This window comes from Scyliorhinus canicula, chromosome 3 (genome assembly GCF_902713615.1).
Source record: "Scyliorhinus canicula chromosome 3, sScyCan1.1, whole genome shotgun sequence".
NCBI classification, from domain to species: Eukaryota; Metazoa; Chordata; class Chondrichthyes; order Carcharhiniformes; family Scyliorhinidae; genus Scyliorhinus; species Scyliorhinus canicula.
Genome location: NC_052148.1, coordinates 198,877,452 through 198,899,057, shown reverse-complemented (window position 1 = coordinate 198,899,057; position 21,606 = coordinate 198,877,452). Strand labels below are relative to the sequence as shown.

The window sequence follows — 21,606 nt, the reverse complement described above, 5'->3', positions numbered from 1 at the left end:
CTTTGATAGCAAAGCCCGGGGGATAGCGGTATTGGTGGGTATGAGAATTGGGTTCCAGATGGAGAAGGTACTGGTGGATCGGGGGTTATAGTGACGGGTGCTTTGGAGGGGAGGTTAGTGGTGTTGGGCATGAGTAAAGCAGTATACTTGCCGATTGTTGTTTCAGATCATGCTTCGCATGATGTGATCTAGGAGAAGAGGTACTTTAAAGAGTTGGTTCCCATCAACTGCTGAGATGCGCAGGGGTTTGGGATGGGGGTTGGGGATTGGCTGGTAGAAGGAGGGTTCCTTTGCTATTCTTTTCATTGGGGGTCTTGTTTTATGTATAAAATGTCAAAAACCGAATGAAAATATATATTTTTAAAATTGCTCTAGTCCTCTATACTCTCCTGCAAGGATTGGCTCTCTGACCCTGATTTACTGTGCATCTATTAAGTCCACCTTCAAAAGTGGAGCCTTCAGCCACCTTGACCTACTGTTTGTGATTCTCTCATCAAACACCCTTCACGCTTCTGAAATAAAACCAGAAAATTCTGGATAAACTCAGCAGATTTGGCAGTAACACAGTTAATGCCTTGAGTTCATATAATCCTTCTCCAGAATGTATGCTCATATTGGACTCGATGTTAACTGTGTTTCTCTCTACGGATGCTGCCAGACTGCTGAGTTTATCCAGCATTTTCTGTTTTTATTTCAGATTTCCAGCATCTGAAGTATTTTACTTTTACCTTCACACCTTTACCTTTCTTTCCACCAAACTCTTTGACTAAGCTTTCAGCTAACTCTTGCTGCAGCTATGACTGCTCCTTTTCTTTTCTGTGAATGTCCCTGTTTGTGGGTTTTATCCAGTGATAGCTCCTGGAAGATGTATTTGCTGGGATATTGAACAATTGGATTGGCCCATTATTCTGCCAACATTCTCTAAAAGTGATCACATGTCATTTAGCTGAAACGCTCGATGGTTACTGGTCATTATGGAAACGTTAGTGCCATCAGTGTTGATAATATCTACTTTAATAAAAGGGAGTTATGAGTTGAAGGTAATGTAGGCTGTAAGAACAAACTGAAAGACCCCGAGACTTATCAAGTCTGCATCATCTGGTTGACGGTAAAACTTTGCATATTGTTCACTCCACCTTGTATCAAAATTGTCTCCTGTGTGAGATGAAAAACCAAAGAAAAAAGCTGCAGCCAAATTGGGGCAAACCACAGGACATTTGTCTCTAATTCCTTATATCAATTGCCTGTGAATGGTACCCTGTAGAGTATAAAAATAATAATAATAATCACTTATTGTCACAAGTAGGCTTCAATGAAGTTACTGTGAAAAGCCCCTAGTCACCACATTCGGCGCCTGTTTGGGGAGGCTGGTATGGGAATTGAACCCATGCTGCTGGCATTGTTATGTATTACAAGCCAGCTGTTTAGCCCACTGTGCTAAACCAGCCCCTACTCCTCGAAACTCCTGATCCCGAGTACATAGTACTGCACTTAGTGACAAATGTCACATTCACTAATCTATCACTTTATTCTAAATTACACAATGTAGTGTACATTTTTGTATTATCTATTAATTCATGAACAGTCCTGTATAGGTCCTCATTAAGATCATAAACTAAATTAGTGAACACCATCAAAGCCCTTTCAAACTCCGCCTAGTTCTCGGACCCAATCATATTCACTTTCATTAATAACATAAGTCTGCTTGAATCATTTGAACCAGCTACATATCCATGATAATAACTATTCTATAATCCCATGAGGTCTAAATTGTTTCTGGTAACCGTTTATATAGTACGTACTTAATCAAATACTTTTTGGATATCAAGATATATAACATCCGTATCCACTATTCTGGCCATTTCCTCAGTTAACTCAAGTTTCTTAAAGCAATGTTAGTTGTGCAGAATTCTTCAAGTAATCATGTACAATATCCTGTATTATGCTCTATTGCACCCTCCCTACTTCTAAAGTTAAACACAGAGGCCTAATTCTTTGTTTGAAATAATGAGACTGTGCGGGCCACCCTCCAATCCAAGGGAATTAGCCCAGGCGCCAATAAGCTGTCGAGTAAATGAGCCAATGGCTTACATATTGTCCAAATAAACTATGAACCAAACCTTGTTATCCAGCAAAGTTCCAGAGATACCTGGTTATCAATTCTGAATGGATGGCTTTTCTGTCTTACCCAATCTTTACTATTCCATTGCAGTATCAAAGCTGAATGCCTAACGAACAGTTGCCCAGGCTTGTTCAATTTTTAGAAAGGTACTATTCATAAAAATCCTACTGAGGTAATACCAAATGAACAGAATATTTGAGGAAGATGTTGCCCTTTGAGACAGCGATGAAAGGCAAAACTAGTATTTGCAGCTAATACTTAATGCCCTTTCCAGTACGTGAATGTTTATCAAATTCCTAACCAATTCCTCCCGACACCGTTCTCCTTTGTGAACGGAGTTATTTACTGAACTATTTCAGTGGAAAATATCTGAAGAATAAATTCATACAGTGAAGTAGTTAACATTATCATCTATACTTTAGGAAACAAGGCCAACAAGAGAAACACTGAAAAATGAACAATCACAGTTGAGAGTGAATGCAACAATTTTGTGATAAAAACAGAAAATGTTGAAAAAGATAGCAGGTCAGAAATGTTGTAACCTCACTAGCAGATCCATCCCCCTCCCTAGCTAGTGTCTTAAGAATGAGCCAAAGTGTTTGAATCAGAGCTAAACTACCAATCCCATATTCCCTCCATTACAAAAATTGCTTATTTTGAATTCTGTACTTCCTGTCTGCGCTCCGGCCTCCGCCTTCTGCCACAGAAAACCTCACCAATGCCATTGTCATCTCCAGATGTGACTATTCTAGAAGAAGCAAAATACTGCAGATGCTGGAAATCTGAAATAAAAACAAAGTGCTGGATAAACTGAGCAGATCTGGCAGTATCTATGGCGAGACAAACAGAGTTAACATTTTGAGTCCATATGACCCTTCTTCAGAACTGGCTTACCTCCCGTCTTTCACCCTCTACAAATCTCAGCCCATCTAAACTCCGTTTCCCATATCATATCCCACATCATGTCCCTCCCACTCTCACACTTCTCTTTGTTGAGCTATATTAGCTTCTGTTCCCCTAGTGCCTCAGATTCTCTTTCCCCTCCCCCATGGTATTATAATAAACAGATCTGGCAGGCAGTGGCCCATTCTTTTTGAGTATGCCATTATGGGTGGCTTTACACTGTAATGTTCTGAAGTAAGAATGATATTTTCTTGGCAGTTTACCATATGGCGTCGTAGTATTCAACCATTTTCTTGATGCTTTGATGAGCAGTAAAAATGCCTATTCTTAACCATGTCACCAAGTGAAGACTAGTTACTTAGAACCATACAATTCCAACAGTGCAGAAGGAGACCATTCGGCCCATTGAGTTTGCACCAAGCCTTTGAAAGAGCACATTACCTTGGCCCACCCCCCTGCCCTATCCCTTTAACCCCATAACCCCACCAAACCTGCACAACATTGAACACTAAGGGGTAATTTAACATGGTCAACCCACCTAACCTGCACATCTTTGGACTGGATGGGAAGAATCTGGAGCACTCAGAGGAAACCCATGCAGACACTGGGAGAAAGTGCAAATTCCACAGTCACCCAAGGCTGGAATTGAATTGGTCCCTGGTGTTGTGAGGCAGCAGTGCTAACCACTGTGCCACAATGCTGCCATTCCTCAAATGAGATGAAATGTGGTAAGAAAGAAAGGCTTGTATTTATAATAACGCCTTTCATGATCACAGGACATCCAAAAAAGTGTTACAGCTAATTAGGTATTTTAGAAGCGTAATCGCTGTTGCAATGTAGATATGGTAACCAATTTGGATAACACGCTTTCACAAACAACAACATAATAATTTCAGATAATCTGTTTTTATGATGTTGATCAAGGGATGATAACTCCCCTCTTCAAAATAGTGCCATGGGAGGGCCGATGGGGACTTGATTTAACATCTCATCTGAAAGATGGTAGCTCTGGTAGTGCAGCATTCACCTGAAGTGTCAGCCTTGATTTTGGTGCTGTAGTCCTGGAGTGGGATCCCCTTGGGCAGGCAGATATTCCTTCCAGCATAAGCTTGGCAATGGATCAGGCTTGGGAGCAAAGAGAAACTATGAAAATAAAATTGGGGAAATGGATCGTTCTTCAAATTATTATTTGGCTTCAACATCATTATGTGGACAATAGGTTTAGAACAGTTTAAGCTGGGACAAATGAAAATGAAAATCACTTATTGTCACGAGTAGGCTTCAAATGAAGTTACTGTGAAAAGCCCCTAGTCGCCACATTCCGGCGCCTGTTCGGGGAGGCTGTTACGGGAATCGAACCGTGCTGCTGGCTTGCCTTGGTCTGCTTTCAAAGCCAGCGATTAGCCCTGTGAGCTAAACAGCCCCTATAGATGCGTGTTTAATTCATAGCCAGCCCTTCTCAAATTGCAAGAGTCACAGTGATTATTGACAAATACATTTCACAATATTGCTAATAATGCTAGTGTGATCAACTTTCCATTTAAAATTCTGCTGAGCATTTGTGATTGAACAGTTCTATCTGATTGTGTATTTCGGATACTCAGATGAGGAGGGAGAATCCAAATCTGTCCCCAACTCTCTATTCCCTGCCACTTCTGCAAAACCAATCACTACAATTCAAGGTCTACATTAATGTGATTTAAGTGACTGTTACCTTTATGTTCACAGTGAACAGTGAATGTTTCTCAGTTAATAAACCAGTTATACTGCAGCCAATCCTCAGGCCCTTACCTTTTTACATATGCCCATGTTGGATTTTTTTCCAATTAGAGGAATGTATTCACAGTTTTGTCTGCAACAGCAGACAAAAAATAATATTTTTCACAATCTCTGAACAACAGACCAATTACTCAAGTGGTTCTTTGCCAGGCTGAGAATTGCAAAGAAACAGTTGCATTGTAGTTACGGTACTGAATTGTCAGCTAAAAGATAATTAGTTCAAATCTCGCCATAGTAATTCAGTTTAATAAGTTTGGTAATTATGGACTACCACGAGAAAAATAATCATGAAAGCTGTCAGATTCACATTTAAAAACCCAAATGGTTTACGAACGCCTCCCTCATCCAGTCTCATCTACACACAAATCCACTCCCACGACATGTGGTTGATGCTTAATTCCCTCTGTAGGGGCCTAACAGGCTAGTCGGTTGTACAAATGATTGCTATGAACCAGATGGCCTTCTAAATCCAACTACAGATGGGCAATAAATATGGTTATGCCAACATCGGCCACATCCTGAGAACAAGTTAACAAAAAATTGGTGAGAGAAAGCTGCAAAATATCAATCAGCATTTGCTTTTCAATCTATATCCTGCATGCAAAATAATGTATTTATTTACCAACATCATCTTTCTCCATTGCTTTTCTTGGTTTTGTGTAGAGCAATTCAATGTGTGATGTAATCCATGTAATGACAGCTATGATTAAAGTTTATTCCAACAAATTATGCTTTTTATCGAGTCAAATCCTAAATGTTTAATTAAACTTAATATGAAACATAAGGGCAATATAGAAGACAGATGCTGTTGTTAAATGTAATGGAGATGCTACATTATTATACATGATGAAACTAGATATTTATGGGTATTGGTAGGTAAAGGGCTGCAATCTCATTGCTAATTTATTAAATGTGGAGAGATCCCAAGTGGAACTGCAGCACGGTTGACAATGTTGACTCTAGGTAAATTTTACAAGTTACCATTCCCAGTACAGAACCTTGCCTACCAGGAGCATATTTAGGAGCGATCACCTTTGATGTTCCATTGATTTTGAAAATTGTGAGTGCTATGCCCCTGAAATTGCATTCTCAGCAGTGTAGGGTACATGCAAGGGGCACAAGCTCTTTAAATCAACCCTATACGCTAAGAGTAATGGATTGCTGAATTTCTAGTTTTTATTGGGCTCCTTGAAGTAAGCAGGTGTCCTTTTGCTTTATAAGAATCTACAATGTATCTCTGCCTCAGTTTTAAAAAAAACTATGTATTGTCTTAAATGATTAATATATCTTAAAATATATTTCATAGATTTGTAATTTGAGATATGAAAAGTAATTTTCAGTCGGAAACCAAAGGCCTCCATTTTCATTGCATGTAATTGACAAATTTCTTCATTCAGAGGGTGGTGAATCTGTGGAATTCTCTACCACAGAAGACTGTGTAGGCCAAGTCACTGAATATATTTACGAAGGAAATTGATAGGTTTCTAATCACTAAAGGCATCAAGAGGTATGGGCAGAGAGCGGGGGTATGTTGTTGAATTAGAGGATCAGCCCTGATCATTTGAATGGAGGAGCAGGCTTTAGGGGCTGACAGCCTACTCCTGCTCCTATTTTCTGTTTTTCTATGGCGCGTTGGTTATTGAATTTGTCTCCTTATATTTGGTATTAGTCTCTAAATTGCTGTAAATGCTTTGCCAACAATATTACCCTCACAATTTGGGAACGGTAATTAACATCTGTGGTGCATTTCAGTTTGTATTGATAACATGTTTAAGCGTGCTGAGAGCAAATTGTAAAATCAGATGCAACACTAATCTTCACATACCACCAGCTGCAGTAGAAGACTCTTGTGACAGAAGTTTCAATACATGTTTAGATTTTATAGTTAAATATATTTATATTGATTTCTGAAAAGTGGCATTGAATCTGCACTGAACACTGTATAATGATATGTGCATGATGTCACCAGTAGTGACATCACCGATCTCTAGCGCGGGTAAATATACAGAGTAAAGAAACCACCTGTACTGAACACATCTCGTTAATAAAGCTTCTTCGGTTTGTGAGCTTCCATGCATCCCAGCATCAATCCTACGGACGCAACACCAAAACCTGGCGACAAGGACGTTAAACAGCGTTTGTTAACCACCAGAGAGGAGGGAAAAGTAACAGAAAAGAACTTTGAAGAAAAGCTCTCCAAGAGTTCCAGACAGAATGGGCTTGGTGGCAGTGAGTAACAATTGCCCCGCAAGATGATTAAAGAGCGATTACAGGAGCAAATATAGAGCTTCAGGTGTTTAACAAAATAGGCTTGTGGCTTGTCTTCAAAGGGAAAAGCAAGGTAGCTGCTCAAAATACATTGCAAACTGTGTGTATGGAGAAAACGTCCATTAGGAAGAAAAGGACGAATGTTTTAATGCGCCGTAGAACCCTTTGATGAAAATGTGGAGTAATGAAGCTCCTAAAGGGAACAGTTTGACTATTTTGAGTAAGAAAACAAAATAGCAGAAAATATTAGGGTTCCCATGTTGCTGAGCATAATGTGGGGGGAGGGGGAAGTTTAATTTCCTCAGAAGTTTAGTGCAGCCAGAAAACCAAGGCACTAAAGTGTATGAAGAAATCATAGAGATTCTGCAAGTACACTATTTGCCAAAGCCTTTAGTGTTTGCAGAGCATTTCAGATTTCCCAAACTTAATCAAGAAGAGGAGGAATCAATTGTGCAATTCGTGGCTGTATTAAAATGACTTGCAGAGTACTGAAATGAAATGAAAATCGCTTATTGTCACGAGTAGGCTTCAATTAAGTTACTGTGAAAAGCCCCTAGTCGCCACATTCCGGCGCCTTTTCGGGGAGGCTGTTACGGGAATCGAACCGTGCTGCTGGCCTGCCTTGGTCTGCTTTCAAAGCCAGTGATTTAGCCCAGTGTGCTAAACAGCCCCTGAAGCAGAGGGTGACTTGGAACCTGCCAACATTAGTGAATAGGCTATATCAATCTTAGCGGTTATTAAGAAGGACAAGTCCGGGTGGCATGTGGTGCAGTGGTTAGCACTGGAACTGCGGCGCTGAGGACCCGGGTTCGAATCCCAGCCCTGGATCACTGTCCGTGTGGAGTTTGCACATTCTCCTCATGTCTGCATGGGTTTAACCCCCACAACCCAAAGATGTGCTGGTTAGGTGGATTGGCCACGCTAAATTGCCCCTTGATTGGGAAAAAAAAAATAATTGACGGCTCTAAATTTTAAAAAAAGACGGCCCATTCGGATTTGTGGAGACTTCAAAGTCACTCTAAATCCAGTATTGTGTGAGGAACAATATTCTCCTCAGCATATTAATGACCTGTTTGCAGGATTGGGTAGTGGTTAACATTTAACAAGATTGACCTAAATCAGGTAAATCTACAAATGAATATAAACAAAAGTCTCAAGAAATTCTGAAGATTGTGACACATAAAGGTTTGTTCCAGTACCAAAGATTACCGTTTAGTATTACTTCATTTCTGGCATTGCTCCAAAGAGTAATGGACCAAATTCTGAGTGGGCTAAATGGAGTCCAGTGTTACCTGGATGGCATTCTCTAAAACAAAAAAGAACATCTTCGGAATCTGGATGCCACTTGTCAAATATTGGAGGACTACTGATTGACAGTACACACGGTCAAGTGCAAATTTGTCCCATTTTCACTTGAGTAAACTTTGACGGTCAAGGCTGTCACAGGCCTGCATCTCAGAATGTTAACCAGTTGCAATTTTTATGTGGATTGTTGAACTACTACGGAGGATTTGTTGCAAATTTGACTAACGTTTTAAAACAGTTGCATAACCTGCTGTGCAAAACCAAGAAGTGAAAATGTTTGGATCTGTGCAGGCTGAGACATATTGCTCAAATATGAAATTCTGACCTACCTCGACAGTATGACGTGTCTCCTAGTGGCATTCGATTGTTGGTATCCCACATCATGCCGTTGGGTGAAGAGAACCCATTGCTTTTTCATCCAGAACATTGAGCAAAGCTGAAAGTAACTGCGTGCAAATCAAAAGTGAAGCCTTAGGAAGGATGCGTCGGCCTTGGAGAAGGTCCAGATGAGGTTCACAAGAATGATCCCTGGAATGAAGGACTTGTCATAGGAGGAACAGTTGAGGACTCTGGATCTGAATGCGTTAGAGTTTAAAGGATGAGGGGGGGATCTCATTGAAACTTGCAGACTACTTAGAGGCCTAGATAGAGTTAATGTGGAGAAGATGTTTCCACTAATAGGAGAAACTAGAACCCGAGGACACAGTCACAGACTGAAGTGACAATCCTTTAAAACCGCGATGAGAAGGAATTTCTTCAGCCAGAGGGTGGTGAATCTGCAGAACTCTTTGCCGCAGAAGGCTGTGGAGACCATATCACTGAGTGTCTTTTAAGACAAAGATAGATAGGTTCTTGATTAATAAGGGGTTCAGGGGTTATGAGGAGAAGGCAGGAGAATGGGGATGAGAAACATATAAGCCATGCGTGAATAATAGAATCATAGAATTTACAGTGCAGAAGGAGGCCCATCAAGTCTTTACCGGCCCTTGGAAAGAGCACCCTACCCAAGCCCATACCTCCACCCCATCCCCGTAACCCACTAAACCCGCCTAACCTTTTTGGACACTAAGGGCAATTTAGCACGGCCAATCCACCTAACCTGCACATCTTTGGATTGTGGGCGGAAACCGGAGCACCCAGAAGAAACCCTTGCAGGTACGGGGAAACGTGCAGACTCCACACAGTGACCCAAGCCGGGAATCATCCTGGGATACTGGAGCTGAGAAGCAACAGTGCTAACCATTATGCTTACCGTGAATGGCGGAGCAGACTCGAAGGACCGAATGGTCTAATTCTGCTCCTGTGTCTTATGGTCTTAAGAATTATATGTGGCGTAAAGAGATGCCGCCAATTGTTGTATGGAAGTGAGTTCACACTATGGATGGACAATTGTCCATTAACAGCAATATTTGGACCACATACTGAAATACTGTCATTGGCAGCGAGCAGAATGCAGAGATGGCACTGTTTCTGCCTGCACACACTTGTACCATCAAGTATTGAGAATGAAATCTTCATTGTAACGCAGACCCACAAACCTCTACATTTGCACTATCCCTGAAATTCCAGAGATTGCGTCTATTATATTGGATAATTCTGCTGATAGGGACCACACATTTTATGTCAATGATACTATTTCATGATAAGTGGAACAAAGTGAGGTAATATTACTTGACCTCAAAAATTTAAATGTGACTTGCAACCCTTTAGATAAATGCACTGTATCATTAATGAATAACTGCTTGTACATCTGACTGTTTTGTGGCAATTGATGTGGTTGTTTAGGTTATCACCTGGCTTTTTTTTAAGTATTAGCTAATCACCATTTTGATATTGCTCTGGAATCTTTCGGCAACTTAATGATTTTTGGTGCCTTTGTTTAAATACTGTCAATGCTTTTTTTTTTTCTTTCCTTAAAATAAATTTAGAGTACCCAATTCATTTTTTCCAATTAAGGGGCAATTTAGCATGGCCAATCCACCTACCCTGCACATCTTTGGGTTGTTGGGGGGAAACCCACGCAAACACGGGGAGAATGTGCAAACTCCACACAGACAGTGACCCAGAGCCAGGATCGAACCTGGGACCTCGGCGCCATGAGGCAGGAGGGCTAACCACTGCCACCGTGCTGCCCTTACTATCGGTGCTTCTTGCCTGTATTTGAAATTATTATTGCTAGATCCTTAGTGTTCAAGTTCAAACATTTCTACTGACTCATACATTCTAGACCGGTCTTTTTAAAGTTATATACACATCACATGTAGCAGATAAGTGAGTACATGTGTGCAGTCATCTATATGCCTGTGCTGGCTGCCCTTTCATACACTTTTTGGATAGGAACTATTCTCCATCATTACAAGTGTATATGAAATGTAAAACCAGACAGACATTCTATTTTTTTTTTTTAAATCCCATCATTTTGGGTTTTCAAAGGGTCTGAGAAAATGAGCTGCCACTGAACTAAATAGTTGTAGGTCATGCCTAAAAAATGAAGCGAGTTGGTTGGTCATCCCTCATTTACTATAATTGGTGTAATAACAGAGTTTAGACCTTGAACCTTCACAAACTGAGTTCTTGATCTTGATTCAAAAAGTTACTGGAAACACCAAATAGGACTGGGATGCAAGGAAAGAAAACCACAGGCTAGCCCCCTTTGCTAGGTTGGCACAACCTCTCAAGAAATTCATGGGCAGGTGAAACCATTTGCCTGTTATTTCTCTCACCAGGATATGAATGGTGTGTGGGCAAGATAAACTTGAGCAGTGTGTGAATAGGATAAAATAATGGACAAAAAAGCTTCATCTTCTCCCCATCACAAAGAAATATAACAGAAGCCACATTTTTTAGTAAAGATGTCTCCAGTCTCTCTACTTTACAAAGTGTGTTGTAGGTTCTGACTACTGATAAGAGTGCTGAAACATCTGGTAGGTTTCTGCCTTCAGTTATTTCCCATTTTGCATAAATCAATGCTAAGATTAATTACTGCCTTTGCAATTCTCTTTTGCTTGTTATGTCTGTTACACAGAAATCCACCAAAAATGCTGCTGTCCTTTTCATGGCTTAATCAAATATACTTGCAATACCAAGGACCTATGTACTTAAAACTAATATCCATACCCTCCACTGCTTTCCATCTAACTTATACTCTTATCTGTGATTTTTATGCTGAAATGTATCAGCTCCCACTTTTCATTGTCCAGTGCCTGTTAGGGTTGTAAAATCAAATTAAAAGTATAGTATTCAAATAATTAATATTAATGTTAAATATTTTTGAATTTTAACTTGGAGGATCCTTTATAGTCTTTAAAGGTTTACCATTTTAAATTCCTATCTATGTGACATATGAAAGAATGTTGATTAAGCAAAATAAAATTTCAATTGTGCCATGGAATATTGAATGTTCAATAAAAACTGAGTTATGGTGATTTTGTTTTTCAGGTAAACTCGCGCAAGTGATTTTTGGACACTGGGATGTTGTAACATGCTTAGCCAGATCGGAATCGTACATTGGAGGTGACTGTTACATCCTGTCAGGATCACGGGATGCAACTCTTCTTCTTTGGTACTGGAATGGGAAAAATCACAGTGTTGGTGAATATCCTCACAGTAAGTGATGGAAAATATCTCATCTAAAGCTGTTTTTACTTGATATTTCTGTATCTTTACTAACAAGAGGCATTTCACAAACTGCAGCACCATTTGTAGTAATGTGAAACAACCAAAATGATCTTGTGCCCTCTTAAAACCTTTATTTTACCCAAATGTTAAATAAGCTTATTTAAATATGGATTTTGGACAAGGTTGCACTGCATGGTGCACCATAGCTACATGTATATACACAGAAAGAAATGAATGTTCAATGGAGTAGAGAGTTCTTGTTGTATTGGGAGCACAATAGTCTCAGTATTAATTAATTCCTTGCATGACAGGTAGGAGAGGGTTCCTTCCAGAATGCTGCTGAAAATATACAGTCTTGCAGTTGACTAAAAATAAAAGTATAAGACAGGCAACAGGTGCACCTTTGCTAGGGCAGCGAGTTATGTAAACCTCCTCTGTAAAGGCAGTATGTACAGAATTCCAAGCCTCTTCCAACAATGCATTTGTGAACTGGGCCTTCTCAATAGTTGTGGTGAAATTGTGTCATGTCTGCTTACATGCATTGGAAATGTGAAACAGAAGTAAAATAATATTGAGTTCCTGTGTAAATTGTGTGTTCCCACATTTCCCATATTAGGTATTTGCATTGTGATGAACTGTCAGCTCTCATCCTGTCTCTTCATTAAGATTCTTAATTCAGTATAAACCATTGGAGAGATAGTTCAAAATTTAATAGCACCTTAAATTATTATGGCTTTGTACTTGCTACAATCCCAGCTGTTATTATTACCGGACAAGTCAGATCCGAGAGTGGAATCTAGATTGATAGATCCTGATTTTTTTTCAAAACTTTGGAGAAAAGTTACTGAAGGAATTCACAGGGGTCTGCTGCTGAGCATTTAATACAAAGAATACAATTTTTATCAAAACAAGAAAAGTTGATCTGTATTACACCAGACAATAAACACAAAAGAATTAAAATTCATTCTGTTCCTTTACCCCAGCAATATCTTTCCTGACACATAAACAATGAAGAGTTTCCGCTAGCATGACACAAAATCTCACCGCTTGGGACTGGTACAATTGCAAATGGTTTTCTTCTGGTGGATTACTGAACATTCACTTGTACCCCATGACACCCAAAAGCCACACTGTAAACTCCTTGTTGGTTCAACTGCAGAGCAAACAAATGAGTTCCTTAAACAGTCTTCCAATTGCACCTCGACTAAACTAATCACTTTTCTTAGTTCCATAAATGAAAATGAAAATGAAATGAAAATCGCTTATTGTCACGAGTAGGCTTCAATGAAGTTACTGTGAAAAGCCCCTAGTCGCCACATTCCGGCGCCTGTCCGGGGAGGCTGGTACGGGAATCGAACCGAGCTGCTGGCCTGCTTGGTCTGCTGTAAAAGCCAGCGATTTAGCCGAGTGAGCTAAACCAGCCCCTTATTCAGTTAACTATTGTCCCACTAGCTTTGCAGGTTTTCTTCTCAGAAAGCTCAAAATCCCTGTCGTCTCTCTCTGACACATACATTAAACTCCCTCTCAACTCTTGTCTTTTTTCTGTGTTTGTGGCACTGGATCACTGTCACTCGGCAATAATAAAGATTTTCTACTTTGTGCTTTGTTTCAGAATCACTGAACTTTCGTTCGCTTTCAACCCATTTCTTTAACTTCAGTGATTGTAAAAGATCATTAAAAAAATATATAATAAATACAAAAAAATCCCAGTGGACCTGAAATATTTTAGTCACATGTCTGCCAAGACACCCAGGCATCAAGGTTCATAAAAAAATGTAAAGGAAACTGAAACAATTTTTACCTTCTTTAACGCACAAATAAATTCAACCTAATATTATACGTTGTGCAGAACAGTAGCTTGGAAGAATAATTTCGCAAATAATGATTATGGATTTATATTACACTACTTGATCTCCTCTGATCATTCACATGGGGAGTAGAGACCAAATGTCGTATTCAGGTGATGAGAGGGTGAGGACTGTTTAGGATGGACAGTTGTGATTCAGTCCCCATTTAAATTCATAGATTGTTTTTATTTTGTATATCAGTACTTTCAATTGAGATTATTGTTGATTCGCAAAACCTGTGGCCATTTAGGAAGTATAATTATTTGAGCAGATTAATTTCTATGCAATGCACACTGATGAGTAAAAGACACAAAATGAAGGGACCACATAGCCTAGAATCATAGAATCCCTACAGTGTCGAAGGAGGCCATTTGGCCCATCGTGTCTGCACTCTCTGAAAGAGCATCCTACCTCAGCCCACTCCCCTGCCCCATCCCCATCCCCTGCCTACCCAACCTTTGGACACTAAGGGACAACGTAGCATGGCCAATCCACCTAACCGGCATATCTTTGGAAACTAAGAGACAATTTAGCATGGCCAATCCACCTAACCTGCACATCTTTGGACTCTGGGAGAAAATCGGAGCACCCGGAGGATACACACACAGACACGGAGATAATGTACAAACTTCACACAGTCACCCAAGGCCAGAATTGAACCCAGGTCCCTGGTACTGAGGCAGCAGTGCTAACCACTGCCACTGTGCCGCCCCTGCTGGAAAAATTGCCACCACTGGAAAAATTATGCATTGCAAGGTGAAAATTTTACGTAGGTGATTTTTATTATAAGTATGAAAGTAAAAATACCTAATTAAATTAACAATGGAATTTTGTAAAATAAAAGTCAATTTATCTAGGAATCATTAAAAAATTCTCAAATTTCATATTTTACTGTTTCCAAAACTCGCCATGTCAAGCCTTTCCTGTTTTCCTTCTCTTTTGTTGTTCTGTCCCAGTTTTCTCCATGCTGCATTTTATTGCCTTTAGACAGAGTCAAATCCCTCCTGTATTTTCCATCTTGCAGTCTGCAACAACACTGCAAGCAATGCTCACCCACGAGAGGAATAACTTCAAGTACTTCTGTAGACAGATTCAGATCCCTTTGAACATAACTATTACTGGAGCTTGCAGTCACCAACAATGTATAGTTTTTTAGAGAGCATTTAAAAAGTAAATTAGATGTTCTGAGCTACATACAATTACTATTTTATGTGTTTAAGCATAAGTTTCAAGAACAGCTGCTGAATATTACATTAATTTCAGTAAAAGTCTACAGCTGGTTTAAATTTGTGTATAAAATGACTTCTCCTTGAAGTTTTCTGAATCAGAAATAATGGCTTTAATTGACCTGAAATAAAGTTTGATGATGATGACCACTATATACATAACAAGAATGAGAATTCCACAAATCGGAGATCTGGACTTTACTTTTTATATCCCAGGACCTGTACAAAGCCTTTTCTTTCAATCCTTGGGACCTGTGGAATAAATTAAAACACTGTAGTTGCCAGGTTTCTACCTGTGGAAAAATATGTAATAATTAAGTAGTTCATGAAGGGCCTCTAGTGTTAAAGTCCCATATTGCAGCATCAGGATATTAGTCGGACCCTTTAAAATCAGAGGGAATGTAAACACTTCCATAATATTGGGTCCAGGATGCAATTTATCACTTAGGTCATAGACATTAAGGAAATAGATGTACAAAATAGTGGGAATGGTAGCATAGTGGTTATGTTACTGGACTAGTAATCTAGAGGCCTGTCTAATGATCTGAAGACATGAATGCAAATCCCACCTGGTAGTTAATTAAATATATCTGAAATAAAACAATATCAGTAATGGTAAGCACGTAACCAGTGGACTTTCATAAAAACCCATCTGGTTCACTAATGTCCTCTAGGGAACAGAATTTGCCACCTTGCCCTATTTGTCTTATATGTAATTCCAGAACCACAGCAATGTGGTTGACTGTTAAAATGCTCCCTAAAATGACCTAGCAATGCACTCAATTGTACTGAGTTACTATGACAAAGTCTATTGGTTTGGATTTTAGTATCAGTGGTGATATAACAGCATTCATCGTTGGCCTCAAAGAAAGCAGTCCATAAAAATCTAGTGATTACTGTGCCATAGATTTCTTCTTTTCCAACATCAATTTGGACCTTGCACCAAGTCTTCTTACACCCATGCCACATGTATGGTTTATTTTTTAAAAGGAAATCCTGCCAAACTAAAAACAATTTTTAATCATCTTCACACTATTTTCCTTCTCCTATTTCACCTATTTTGTTTTACATGTGCACGTTAGCCTTGCGAAGAATGAGTTTTTCGAACATTAGTTTTTAAAATTAGTAACATGACCTGCATAAATTTAGTGTTTAAATTGGCAGACTTGGTTGCTAGTACATAGCAGAGCACGTAACAGTGATGATATGCAATTGTTCACGTTAATAGCTAAGTCGAGGTATCTGTGAAGTCTCTAAAAGTTTAACGAAAGCTGCACCATATGTAAATGGGGCAGGGGGAAATAAGTATTCCTGAAATATCAGTTTATTATAAACAGGGATGTGTACCTCATTTTCTAGACATTCCATATAAATAGAGGGAGAAATGTCTGTTCCCGTAAAGCAAGCTTATGCCTAAGATTGAAAGTAAAAGTGAGAAAAAGCAAGATACAAAAATCTGAAAGCAAGCTAGACCATGTAAATTTTGTTAGTCACTGTATGTATATTTTAGAACAATTCCTGAATCGAAAAGTATTGAACACAACCAGAATTACACATGCCCATTAGATCTGGTTAAGAATTTGTTCCGACGTGCCCAACATTTGTAGCTTAAAGTTCCATAGTTAAAGCTTTTGTAATTGTCTGAACCCTTGACCATTCCAAAAAAATATTACTGACATTGGTTACAATTTCACTTTTTCAAATCTTCTGATTTGTAATGTTAGAAATTTGAAGTTTATAACATTGGTATATTTTGGCACTGTGCCTTCAATTTAGGGTAAAATTAAAGGGATCTTGTGATTTGTTCTGAAGTCTGCCTGACAACATGCCTGGGTGATGTAGTTGTTAAAGATTAAAGTAAGGCGACATGTGTGTCATCAATTGCCCCCTGAACCTGTGGCATCCCAGCAGCAGCAGAGAATCCTGCAACCCAGGCATCTTGTTGGACTTGGTCTAGCTCAAAGTTGATATAGTCAGCTGTCCGGGCATACATGAGATCACGGATGCACTTGTGGGCTGTAGCTTGTAATATGCCCCTAAGTCCCAGCCTGAGCCCTGGAATGAACCGGTGGCATATAGATTCAAGGCTGCGGTGACCTTAATAGCCACCGGAAGGGAGTGCCCTACTCCTCCATGGGGTGCCACCTCTGCGAGGACGTGACACAGGCCCCGCGCAGTCTCTTTCTTGAGACGGAGTCTCCTGCAACTCGTGCTGTCCATCATCTCCTCGAAAGATGAACAACGCTTTTACACATTGAGCTGTCCCTGGCGTCCTTTCTGGGTCCCTCCTTTGCCTAATGGGTGGCTAGGTGTGTCTTCAGGGTGAGTGGTGGTCGCCTGCACATGGGGTTCCACACACAGCCTGGTGGACGCTACTGCCTTCTCCGGTGTCCGGTTGCCTGGGCTGCCACCAGCATGGCAAGATCAGTCTGCCAGGATCAGGAGAGAAAGAGCAGCTAGAGACTTAAAGTCTCTAAGTTTGACTTGGACTCGGATTGAAAAGATACATTTGTGATTATTTGAAACAAGGCTGGAAGATTCACCTAGCTTGGCACGAGAGGGATAAATTCCAGGAAAAACCCTCACCATTAAAGACAGCCCTGAGGGTAAAGGTTACCAGGTTGGGAAAGCGAAGGAAGAGAAGTAAACTCTTGGGAGCTAAGAATCGCTTTCGACTGCTTCCAGAAATAGTGAATGCCTGCTTCAGGAACAGTGTAAAGCATACATGTGAAATGGATTTATCAGTTGCGTTCAAAGTAAAGGTGGAGTTCTGTTCAGCTGTTCTGTTCAGTTGAAAGTATAAGCTGCCTACCAGAAGTAATATTTAGTCAATAATGCTTTTAGTTTGTTACTGTAAAAATATTAAAACGTGAAGTCTTGCTCATGTCATCCTTTCAACTGTTAACTGGGAGTTCAATTTTTTTTTTAAGTTAGTAGTCTCCAAGGAGATAGCAATAGTGGTCAGATTCACACCACTATTCATCAGGATTACATGAAAACTTATTTTGTGTCCAAGGAGATGAAAGTGGCATTAACTTTGGAATTTTAAAAATGTCTGTCTTGTAAAATATCAGGTCTCAAATTGAGTAGATGCTTCACTGGGATCAACCACAGGAAAAGTCTATTAGGAGCGAGTCATAGAATCTAACTTTTTATTTTCTCACTCCTTAGTCACATTCATAATGATGGAAAAAGAAACATTTAAACTTTTAAACTCCCATTTTTGATTGCAACATCTATGTAATGCAAAAAAAAAACATCAAACTTCTCTGCAAACAATAGTGTGTGAAAAAGTACTTCCAGACAACAGTGTCTCATTTACTAAGGGCCATCTAGCTCAGTACCACTTATCTTTTGTTATATCCTTCTATCCTAGTTAATGTCTTTCCTCTCTGGAATGCTGCACCAAAAATTGTTGGAATGGGACTGCAGTTTCCTATTTGCTTCGATTCTGATTTTATTCATTCTGTTGTGTGTTGCTACTAAGCAGATGCCTGGCACTTGCAAAGGAGTGAAAAAGCCACTGGATTGGTAGTTTGATTAATACAAATGAGGCTGGTTTAGCTCAGTTGGCTGAACAGCTGGTTTGTGATGCAGTGCAAGGCAACAACACTGGTTAAATTCTTGTATTCATGAAGTCTTTCGCCTTCTCAACCTTGCCCCTTGCCTGAGTGTGGTGACCCTCAGGTTAAATCACCACCAGTCAGCTCTCCCTGTCAAAGGGGAAAGCAGCCTACAGTCATCTGGGACTATGGTGACTTTACTTATTTATTTGAACTGTCATTTACTGCCTTGAAATTGACATACCCTATTTCCAAATAGCCTCTTTGGCTATTGAAATAATCATGATGACATAATCAACAACTTAGGTTCATAAAGTTTTCTTTAATGTAATAAAACATCCCAAGGTGCTTCACAGGGGCATTATAGTACAAAATATGACACCAAGCCATATAAGGAGATATTAGGCGAGACAACCAAAACCCTTGCCAAGGTGGAAAATTGTCAGGAGCATCATAAAGGAGCAGAGCAGAGGAGAGAGGTTTCGGGAGTGTGGGGCCTGGGCAATTGAAGGCAGGGCCACAAATTGTGGAGCAATTATAATGGTAATGCAGATGAGGACCATCCTCATCAATGCAGATGTCACAGAGGGTTTATGGGTGCAGTCAAGGGGAATTTTAAATTAAGGGTGAAATTGTTAAAATCAAGATATTGCTTGACCGGCAACCAATGTATATCCGCAAGCACAGGAGTGAGAGGTGAAAGGGACTAGATGTGAGTTAAGACATGGACTGCAGAGTTGTGGCTGCCTTCCAGTTGATGGAGGGTAGAATGTGAGAGACCAGCCAGGAGTGGGTTGAAATAATTGAAATAACCAAGTTTCAGGGTAACAAAGGCATGAATGAGGGATTCAGCAACAGATGAGCTGAGGCAGGGGTCGAAGTCAGATAATCTTAGGAGGCAGTCTTCACGCAAATATGAAGTTGAAAGCTAATCTTGGTCTAATGTGGCACCAAGGTTGCAAGCAGATTGGCTGAGTCTCAGAGTGTTGTCAGGGAGAGGGATTGGATTGGTAGCTCGGAAATGGAGTTCGGATTGGGGAAGAAAAACAATGGCATAAGTCTTCCCAATGTTTAATTGGAGAACATTTCTGCTCTTCCAATGCTGGATGTCAGATAAGCAGTCTGATAATTTAGCAATATTGGATGAGTTGAGACAGTCAGTGAGGTGGAGCTAGGTGTCGTCAGTGTACATGTGAAAATTGTTTTGTTTTTGGATGATGTTGCAGAGGGCTATCATGTAGATGAGACATGAGGGGGCCAAGGAACGATCCTTGGGGGAATAACAGAGGTAACAGTGTGAAGAAGGAAGAAGAAGCAAATAAAAAGGAGCATCTTTAAGTGCCAGCTTGTGGAGGCAGTGGAGTAATGGTATTGTCACTGGACTAGTAATCCAGAGACCCAGCATAATGCTCTCGGGTCCCAGGTTCAAATCCCGCCAGGGCAGATGGTGGAATTTGAATTCAATACAAATCTGTAATTTAAAGTCTAATGATGACCATGAAACTTGTGTTGATTATCGTAAAAACCCATCTGGTTCACTAATGTCCTTTCGGGAAGGAAATCTGTATTCCCTACCTGTCATCCTGGTCATCCTTATATGTGATGCCAGACCCACAACATTGCTCTCAGGGATGGGAAATAAATGCTGGCCCAGCCAGTGACACCCACATCCCATGATCAAATGAAGAAACCAAACAGGCAGTGAATAGAAGTCCTGAGACCCATGAAGGGGAAGCTGGCCACAAAAGGCATCTGGACTATTTAATGTGACATTAAAAATAGGAGATGGTGTGAAACGGGCGTGGCCAATAGCGATTCTGGCCCCCATACGTGGCCAGCACGGCGCTGGAGCGGTTCACGCTCCATGGTGCGGGTGTTCAGGGGTTGGATGCGCAACAAAGTAGGCCCCGGGGGGAGAGGTCGGCCCGCCGATTGGTGGGCCCCGATCGCGAGCCAGACTCCATAGGAGGCCTCCCCCCGGGGGACGGATCCCCCAAAGTCTTGTACAACTGTAACATGACCTGCCAACTCTTGTACTCAATACCCCTTCCGATGAAGGAAAGCATGCCGTATGCCTTCTTGACCACTCGATCGACCTGCGCAGCCACCTTCAGGGTACAATGGACCTGAACACCCAGATCTCTCTGTACATCAATTTTCCCCAGGGCTGTGGGGGTACTTGTGGGAGGTGCTGGAAAGGTTTGGGTTTGGGGAGGGGTTTGTCAGGTGGATGAGGCTGTTATATGTGGCCCCGATGGCGAGCGTGACCACTAATAGGAGGAGGTCGGAGTATTTTCGGTTATACCGAGGGACGAGGCAGGGGTGTCCCTTGTCCCCCCCCCCCCCCCTGCTTTTTGCGCTGGCAATTGAACCCCTGGCCATGGCATTGAGGGAGTCGAGGAACTGGAGGGGGCTGGTGCGGGGTGGGGAGGAATACCGAATGTCGCTTTATGCGGATGACCTATTGTTGTATGTGGCGGACCTGGTGGGGGGAATGCCGGAGGTGATGAGGATTCTCAGGGAATTTGGGATTTCTCAGGGTACAAGCTCAACTTGGGGAAGAGCGGCTGTTCGTATGTACACCCGGGGGACTAGGATGGGGGGGGGGGGGGGGGTGGGGTTGGGGGGGGGTGTTGTAGGCTCCCACTAAAAAAGGGCGGAAAGGAGCTTCAGGTGCTGGGGAGCCTTGCATAAGCTTAATCTCACAAGGCGGGTGGAGCAAAGGGAGGAGGAGTTTAAGAGATGGACATGTTGGCCCGCGGTCTCTGGCGGGTAGGGTACAGTCAGTCAAGATGACGGTGCTCCCCGAGATTTCTGTTCCTGTCCCAGTGCCTCCCCATCCTTAGCCCGAAGGCCTTTTTCAGACGGGTTAACAGGAGCATTACGGGGTTTGTGTGGGCGTACGGACCCCGAAGGGTGAGAACGGTGTTCCTGGAGCGGGGCGGGGGGGGGGGGGGGGGGGGGGGGGGGGGGGG

The 21,606-nt window shown here is 41.2% G+C and overlaps 1 protein-coding gene across 1 annotated transcript in view; it reads left to right on the top strand.

Moving 5' to 3' along the window:
* lrba (LPS responsive beige-like anchor protein) overlaps window positions 1-21,606 on the top strand; it is a 981,767-nt gene that overhangs the window by 927,642 nt on the left and 32,519 nt on the right. The window contains 1 exon segment of the mRNA XM_038791976.1: window positions 11,816-11,983. Coding sequence (XP_038647904.1) covers window positions 11,816-11,983 — 168 coding nt within the window.